General features: G+C 43.0%; 1 protein-coding gene across 1 annotated transcript; it reads left to right on the top strand.

The window, feature by feature from the left end:
- The first annotated feature begins 419 nt into the window (after positions 1-419).
- On the top strand, positions 420-1,223 carry LOC138371602 (golgin subfamily A member 6-like protein 25). Its single transcript, XM_069336526.1, has one exon. The coding sequence runs from the start codon at positions 420-422 to the stop codon at positions 1,221-1,223; it is 804 nt and encodes a 267-aa protein (XP_069192627.1).
- The last annotated feature ends 8,231 nt before the right edge of the window (positions 1,224-9,454 follow it).

The following is a 9,454-nucleotide window of genomic DNA, read 5'->3' as shown; positions in this document are numbered from 1 at the left end:
ATTAATAAGGCAGATCAACAAGGAAGAACAATAAAGCAGATCAATAAGGAAGATCAATAAGGCAGATCAATGAGGAAGATCAATAAGGCAGGTCAATAAGGCAGATTAATAAAGCAGATCAATTAGGCAGATCAATAAGAAGATTAGTAAAACAAATCAATAAGGTAGATCAGTAAGGCAAGTCAATAAAACAGGTCAGTAAGGAAGATCAATATGGCAGATTAATAAGGCAGATCAATAAAGCAGATCAATGAGGCAGATCAATAAGACAGATCAATACGGAATCCATCAATACAATGGAAACCTGGAGAAGGTGACCTACTAATCACACGGGGGAGAAAAAGACAAGGTGGAAAAATGGGCAAAGAACAAGACATTGGGAAGAGATTAAAAAAAACAGAAACCATGTAGTAATAAATATGAGAGCAAAAACACAAGCAGATGACACGCAATACCTGCGTCCCGGACAAGCAAAACTGCGTCCAGGACCAGTAAAACTGCGTCCCGGACAAGCAAAACTGCGTCCCGGACAAACAAAACTGCGTCCCGGACAAGCAAAACTGCGTCCCAGACAAGCAAAACTGCATCCCGGACAAGCAAAACTGCGTCCAGGACCAGTAAAACTGCGTCCCGGACAAGCAAAACTGCGTCCCGGACAAGCAAAACTGCGTCCCGGACAAGCAAAACTGCGTCCCAGACAAGCAAAACTGCATCCCGGACAAGCAAAACTGCGTCCAGGGCAAGCAAAACTGCGTCCAGGACCAGTAAAACTGCGTCCCGGACAAGCAAAACTGCGTCCCGGACAAGCAAAACTGCGTCCAGGGCAAGCAAAACTGCGTCCAGGACCAGTAAAACTGCGTCCCGGACAAGCAAAACTGCGTCCCGGACAAGCAAAACTGCCTCCCGGACAAGCAAAACTGCGTCCCGGACAAGCAAAACTGCGTCCCGGACAAGCAAAACTGCCTCCCGGACAAGCAAAACTGCGTCCCGGACAAGCAAAACTGCCTCCCGGACAAGCAAAACTGCGTCCCGGACAAGCAAAACTGCGTCCCGGACAAGCAAAACTGCGTCCCGGACAAGCAAAACTGCGTCCCGGACAAGCAAAACTGCGTCCAGGGCAAGCAAAACTGCGTCCCGGACAAGCAAAACTGCCTCCCGGACAAGCAAAACTGCGTCTCGGACAAGCAAAACTGCGTCTCGGACAAGCAAATCTGAGTACATGAAAAGACACGTCATTTTTCCCCACCATTCGCCACCCAAGGCCACAATTCCCCCTCGCCCTCCCTCCCTACCAGGAGGAAGGTCACGTGTACGTCGGAGGCCAATCACGTCAAAAGGTGACGAATACAACAACAAACACACTGGTGGCAGCCCCGACACCGCCGTCTTCTACTGCTGCTTCCGGATACCTGAATACACGGGGACGGGAGAGGGATGAGAGAGGGAGGGAGGAAGAGAGAGGGAGGGAGGGCTTTGGGAGGGAGGAAGGGAGGGAGGAAGGGAGGGAGAGAGGAGGAGGAGGGAGAGAGAAAGAGAAGTTCAGAATAAAGGATGTGCTACTTATCTGGAAAAAAGGAGGGAGGGAGAGAAAAGCAGAGGGGTTATGGGAGTGAGAAAGGAGGGGAGGAAAGGAAGGAGAGATGAGAGTGAGAGAAGGAGAAAATAGGAAAGACCCAGATAGGAATTTAAAAAAGAGGTAAATAGAGCAAGAGAGAGAGAGAGAGATAAAGCAAAAGCCAAAGTACAAGAAGAGAACAACACGAGCTTCCCACGCCCCATGACAACGTACCCAAGATGTTCATTGTACTCCTGCAAGTACAACAACCCTCGACCTGTTAACGAGGTCATCCCTCAATGTATAATACACATTCGAATATGTCTTCCACGGCACTTTCAACCATCAGCAATAATCTGTCCAAGTCTTGATACATCTTAAAGTATTATGCCCTTAATGACCACGAGTCGTCCAGAACAGTATACACAATGATCCCTTTAATGAATAGGGATCTTAATCAATGCTTAAGATAGTGATATAGTTACGTCTGTATGCAAATTATACGATTAAAGGAAAAACGGAAACTATCATAATTATTTTGATGAACGACTGATGTCTTCGTGGATTATACGATCTTTTCGATTATGATTTTTTCTTGTACAGCCGTTAGTGTTGGGGGTATATAGTGTATTGTACTTCAGGGGATATACATAGGCAGGAGGGCAGGTTGGACACACAGTGCAGGCTAACAAGGCCGGCAGGCAAGGCACGGGGTACGGCAAGGCAGACAGGCTCAGTAAGGCTCGGGGGCACGGCAAGGCTGACAGGCAGGCAGGCAGGCAGGCAGGCAGGCAGGCAGGCAGGCAGGCAGGCAGGCAGACAGACAGACAGAAAGCAGGCAGGTCGACCGAACACAAAAACACAGCAGCAGCACATTAAATTCTTTAATGTACAAACACAAGAGCACACATATTTCCTAAGTGTGTACTAAATAAATTATTAATTTGCGCCTGTACCTCCCCAGTGGTGGGCGACCTTCACTACCCGTCAAGCTGGGGTCGGAGCGCTGTCACGCAGACCTCTCAAGAGCAAGCCATTCACATTAACAACAACAAACAATATTAAATTCTTTGGCCAGAATCTCAAACAATAATATTAAAATATTGTGGAAATATTAGCTAGCAATGGTTGTTATAAAGTCAGTTTAACATGAATAAATTTCACGATTTTATTTAAGCGTAGACAATTTTGCTGAAATGTAATAACGGAATTTGCGTTCCCCATGCAAGAGGACACTGAATACGGTTTAATAATTAATTCACCATACTTTTTTTTTGGCCAAACCACACATCAGACAATGGAGAAACGACAACGTTTCGGTCCGCCGTGGACCATTATCAGGTCGATTACACGACTTGGTAATGATTCTGGACAGACCGAATTGTCATCGTTTCTCCATTGTCTGATGTGTAGTTTGGTCATTATATCTTCAGCCACGGTATTGTGACTCGTCATCTGCACCATATTTGTCTCTTCGAGTAAACTAGTACAGTGTGCGGTGAGTCTAGTCTACCGAGTACTTAATAGTGACTACGTGGAGTGAGCTCTACCTCTTTATGCTCCGCCTACTATCTCTTAGTTCAAGTACGTTTATTGAGACAATAAAATACACCACAAAAGGATTCAGTAGCTTAGGATATTTCTACCCTACTACTCCCTGTTCCCGTTGCGTTAAAATTTCATTATTCTTACGTTCAACATTTTTTGTCGAACCTGTCTTAAAATTGTGAATGTGGTTGGCTTCCACAACTTCTCTTAAGTTCATTCCTCTTATTGACAACTCGTATATAGAGTACGAGCATTTCCTTACATTTTATCGACTCATTTGCGGTCATGGGTACCGGGGTGTGGCTATGTAGAGGTGTTGTCATGGGTACCGGGGTGTGGCTATGTAGAGGTGTAGTCATGGGTACCTGGGTGTGGCTATGTAGAGGTGTTGTCATGGGTACCTGGGTGTGGGTATGGAGAGATGTTGTCATGGGTACCGGGGGTGTGGCTATGTAGAGATGTTGTTATGGGTACCTGGGTGTGGCTATGGAGAGTTGTTGTCATGTGTACCGGGGTGTGGCTATGTAGAGGTGTAGTCATGGGTACCTGGGTGTGGCTATGTAGAGGTGTTGTCATGGGTACCTGGGTGTGGGTATGGAGAGATGTTGTCATGGGTACCGGGGGTGTGGCTATGGAGAGGTGTTGTCATGGGTACCGGGGTGTGGCTATGGAGAGGTGTTGTCATGTGTACCGGGGTGTGGCTATGTAGAGGTGTTGTCATGGGTACCAGGGGTGTGGCTATGTAGAGGTGTTGTCATGGGTACCGGGGTGTGGCTATGTAGAGGTGTAGTCATGGGTACCGGGGTGTAGCTATGTAGAGGTATTGTCATGGGTACCGGGGTGAGGCTATGTAGAGGTGTTGTCATAGGTACCGGGGTGTGGCTATGGAGAGGTGTAGTCATGGGTACCGGGGGTGTGGCTATGTAGAGGTGTTGTCATGGGTACCGGGGTGTGGCAATGTAGAGGTGTTGTCATGGGTACCGGGGTGTGGCTATGGAGAGGTATTGTCATAGGTACCGGGGGTGTGGCTATGTAGAGGTGTTGTCATGGGTACCGAGGGTGTGGCTATGTAGAGGTGTTGTAATGGGTACCTGGGTGTGGCTATGGAGAGGTATTGTCATGGGTACCGGGGGTGTGGCTATGTAGATGTGTTGTCATGGGTACCGGGGTGTGGCTATGTAGAGGTGTTGTCATGGGTACCGAGGGTGTGGCTATGTAGAGGTGTTGTCATGGGTACCGGGGTGTGGCTATGGAGAGGTATTGTCATGGGTACCGGGGGTGTGGCTATGTAGAGGTGTTGTCATGGGTACCGGGGGTGTGGCTATGTAGAGGTGTTGGCATGGGTACCTGGGTGTGGCTATGTAGAGGTGTTGTCATGGGTACCGGGGTGTGGCTATGTAGAGGTGTTGTCATGGGTACCGGGGTGTGGCTATGTAGAGGTGTTGTCATGGGTACCTGGGTGTGGCTATGTAGAGGTGTTGTCATGGGTACCGGGGTGTGGCTATGTAGAGGTGTTGTCATGGGTACCGGGGTGTGGCAATGTAGAGGTGTTGTCATGGGTACCTGGGTGTGGCTATGTAGAGGTGTTGTCATGGGTACCTGGGTGTGGCTATGTAGAGGTGTTGTCATGGGTACCGGGGTGTGGCTATGTAGAGGTGTTGTCATGGGTACCTGGGTGTGGCTATGTAGAGGTGTAGTCATGGGTACCGGGGTGTGGCTATGTAGAGGTGTTGTCATGGGTACCGAGGGTGTGGCTATGTAGAGGTGTTGTCATGGGTACCGGGGTGTGGCTATGGAGAGGTATTGTCATGGGTACTGGGGGTGTGGCTATGTAGAGGTGTTGTCATGGGTACCGGGGGTGTGGCTATGTAGAGGTGTTGTCATGGGTACCGTGGTGTGGGTATGGCAGATGGAGGGGCCAAGGGTACTAGGGTGTGGCAGCGGCATAGTGTGGCAACAGGCGGTACTCACTTTCCCATGACTGATTCCCAACAGCTTTTTGGGAACGTTTTTCTCCCATCAAAACTAAAACGTTTTCCTCAATCCTCTCCATACGATCACGAAACAAATGCAACAAGTAAAAAGCATCATTTAGGCGCCGTTACGGCTGGACAGAAGCCAGGTGGCAATAATGTATAGCTGGAGGAATGACCAATTTAGCCGAGGCGTCGTCGTGGCAGTCTCCAGCCGTGAAGATTGATTCATAATCGATAAGGGGCTCAACCTGACGAGAGTGCTGATGGCCTACACCGCCGCTATTGCCTGGTGCTAGTCTCCTTCTCACTCTAACCTCTCTCCCGCTCTATCTCTCTCACCCTCCTTCCTAATCTCTTTTGCTTCATCCCTGTCTCTGGGCTCTCCATCTGTAAGTCTCTTTTCCCTCCTTCCGGGACCTTTCCTCTGGCGCCTCCATAATGCACTGTCGTAGTCCCCAGCCTCTTATAGTGATTCAGTTTCATGTTAGCACTATCACATGACACTGTCACGGTGCCTCCGTCTTCATCTGTGCCACTATCATGGTGCCTCAGCCTCTGGCACCGTCGAGGACTGCTATTTTCTTCCCCCAAACTGAAACTTTTCATCAGGGAGTTTGGCGAGTTAGTTTCATTTAAAGCTGTTTACACACATTGAAATGCGTCTCGGCTACGTGGTGGTCTTAATCGTTTGGGCCCGTAAAATTGCCGCCTTCTTCAGGAACATAACTTTCCTAGCAAATATTTATTTTGTGTGTTATATATATATATATATATATATATATATATATATATATATATATATATATATATATATATATATATATATATATATATATATATATATATATATATATATTGCATGTTCACAATACACATATATATATATATATATATATATATATATATATATATATATATATATATATATATATATATATATATATGCGTTGCTGTGGCCCAGTCTGGTTAAATGGAAAAGAAACAAAAGAGAAAGCGCATGTTTCTAAGATGTTTAATTTCACAATGCTTGTGGGTATATAAAAAATTTTGTTGTTCCATTGTCTGTGGAGATATAGAGATTGTCTGGTTTGCTGACTCTAGAACACCCAACATATAATTGTCCTTATGAGAAGCGTTCTGCATCTAGATACGAACCGCACAATTCTAAAGATTGGCCCTGAGCTTTGTTGATGATGATTGCAAACGCCAATCGAATTGGAAATTACAATATCTTAAATTCAAATGGCATATCTGTTGAAATAATAGGAATGCGAGGAATGAGGTCATCATCACCCTTAAAAGGTCCTGTCACGATTGTTGCTTCTACGACGTTGCCGATTAATTTTTTTACTGCAAGGTACGTGGCGTTGCATGGCTTTAGCTGATTGATATTTCGCAACATGATAACTGGCACGCAGGTTTTCAATTGTCGTACGTGTGATGGTATCCCTGGCAGATCGAGTAAATTCAAAAATTCTGTTGGGTAACTAACCGCTTCATCTGCTTCCTCAACAGTGTCGACAGACTTCTATCGAGGAATTACAGGTAATGTTTGCCTGAAATCTCCTGCAATCAATATTAATGAGTTCCCAAATGGTCTGATGTTTCCACGCCAATCTTGCAATGATCGATCAAGAGCCTCGAGCGATTTTTTGTGGGCCATTGTGCATTTATCCCAAACAATAAGTTTACATTTCTGCAATACTTTTCCCATGCGGGATGCTTTGGAAATGTTTCACGTGGGAGTTTCAATGAATTGCATGTTCAATGCCAATTTCAAAGCCCAAGTAGCAGTTCTTCCACTAGGTAACAATGTCGCAGCTATTCCGGACGATGCAAGAGCTATTGTTATGCCATTTTGGGATCGAAATGCTGTAAGAATCAGTCTAATTAGGAAGGATTTACAGTTCCTCCTGGCGCATCTAAGAAGATTTCTCCAAACCCGTTATTGACAGTTTGAATTATATGATTGCAAATGCCGTTTCGCTCAAGCGATAACTTAGGAATATTTGATTGCACATACGACAACAGATCAATCACTCGTTTTATAATTTTGTTCACGACGCAATTCTACATCGAACGAAGTAGCAGGAGATCGATTCGGTAATGTCATTTCCAATTGATTTAGAACTTTGTTTGCGATTTCTAAGGAAAAATCTTCAATCATTATCAACGCCTCGTTGTAGATTTCTGCTGTGAAATCCATGTTCATATATAAATTTTCCTTCGTATTCGACGGATAATATCTTCAGCCATGTGCGATTTATATTTCTCCCATAACTCTGTTGAAGATGAAGGAGAGCTGGTGGTGAATATGATTGCAAACCATACACGAATTTGATTTGGATGTGACGTGTTGGACGCGTCATTAATGCATACATCCCAGTGTCGGTCGTTCTCCAATAAATTCCCAGCTTGACATGCACTACGGAAAGTGGCATGTGTTACGCCGTTGACAAATCTCAATGGCTGGAAAGATGTTGAACTGGGCACATTTACCAACAGCATGCGAAGAAAGACGCATTCATCTTGATTGGGATGCACGGTGGACAATCTGCCTATCGTAGTTTATTTGAATATGCCAGGTTGTCCGTCGACTCGCTCTCCTCGTTTGCATCGTTCAAATGATTTTCTACTGGCATTCCATGTGTAATACGTAGGCACTTCTGAATACAGCAGTGTTTTCGCAAACGCGTCATTTTGACATAACGTGAAGAAAGGAGTTAACGTCGTAGCCGGTGGATTCATAGCTGTTTGTTGTATATTTGCAGCTGTGAAATAAACGTGTTGTTCATTTTCTTGTTTTCAAAACAAAACAAAAAATACTAACGAAATATTTAATTTCAAACGCGGATCAATCGACACAGCTCAATTTCACCACCAATTACACTGAAAAATAAGAACAGTTAAAAAAACGAAATCAAAAACAATGAGAAATGAGAAATAAGCTATACCCATGAAATGAACCGTAAGGTAAACAACACAGTTAAATTCCAACGCTAAGTCACGGCAAGTAATTAAATCAAAATGAAAATAAATCAAAGTCTATGAAAATTCCATTTATCAATGCAATTGGAAACATTGAAATGGAATCATAACATATTTTGAATATCGGATGTTGTTCTTACATGCAACAGATGGCACTTTAAAAAAAAACGCATGTTTTTACCTGTCACAGGAGTGGCATCTAAATAGTAGGTATAAAACCATGAACGTATTCGAATGGAACGTTGTGTTAGAATTTCAAAGCAATCAGTGAAGAACTTTAAGAGATTATAGCGTGTGTTGCTCTTACGTCCAACAAATGGCACTGTTTTTTCCTGTCAGAGGTGAAGCATGTATATAGTAGGTAAATAGAAACACTCGCCTATTCCAATGGAATGTTGTCTCAAAATTTCAAAACAATCGGTAAAGAGGTTTTGAAGAGATCCCTCACACCAGAAAAACACAGCTTTTAAAAAAAAACATATTTTTTTCCCATCACAGACGTGACATCTATATAGTATGTATATATAAACCCGCTCGGATGTGAAGGGAACGTTGTGTAAAAATTTCAAGGCAATCGGTGAAGAACTTTCGGAGATTAGCGATTGTAAACAAACGAACATTTCCATTTTTATTTATATATTATTTAGAATTTCAGTACACAAAAAGGGTTACAACATTGATAACACGCAAGGTAGAAGGCTACTTGTCACAAGTTGTCGAGTTCCTCCAGCTTCTCAGATGGCGAACAGAAAACATTGATGCAGTGTGCATTCCCTCTCTGGATTGACACACTAAGGTGCCTATATATATATATATATATATATATATATATATATATATATATATATATATATATATATATATATATATATATATATATATATATATATATATATATATATATATATATATATATATATATATATATATATGTATATATATATATATATATATATATATATATATATATATGCAATTGACGATCACAAAACACTGATCATTTTATGCGGAAAATCCACAGAGAAATATGAAATGAGGTGAACGTTTCGGCTTTGTTAAAGCCTTTGTCAACACCAGACTGTCTGGTGTTGACAAAGGCTTTAACAAAGCCGAAACGTTCACCTCATTTCATATTTCTCTGTGGATTTTCCGCATATATATATATATATATATATATATATATATATATATATATATATATATATTAGTATATTTTGGTAGCAGTCTTTCCTGTAGACATATTTTATTAAATATGACCGAAAAAGTAAGATTAATAATTCTAACACGAATTTTCTCAATCTTTCGTACATTATGCTTCACTGTTGGAGGTAAATCAAAAATCACTTCTCCAAAATTCATTTTTATTTCTAGTCTGACGCGACACGGG

The sequence above is a fragment of the Procambarus clarkii genome, chromosome 4 (assembly GCF_040958095.1).
Source record: "Procambarus clarkii isolate CNS0578487 chromosome 4, FALCON_Pclarkii_2.0, whole genome shotgun sequence".
Lineage (NCBI taxonomy): Eukaryota > Metazoa > Arthropoda > Malacostraca > Decapoda > Cambaridae > Procambarus > Procambarus clarkii.
The sequence above is the reverse complement of the archived record's forward strand: the minus strand, read 5'-3'. Positions and strand labels throughout refer to the sequence as shown.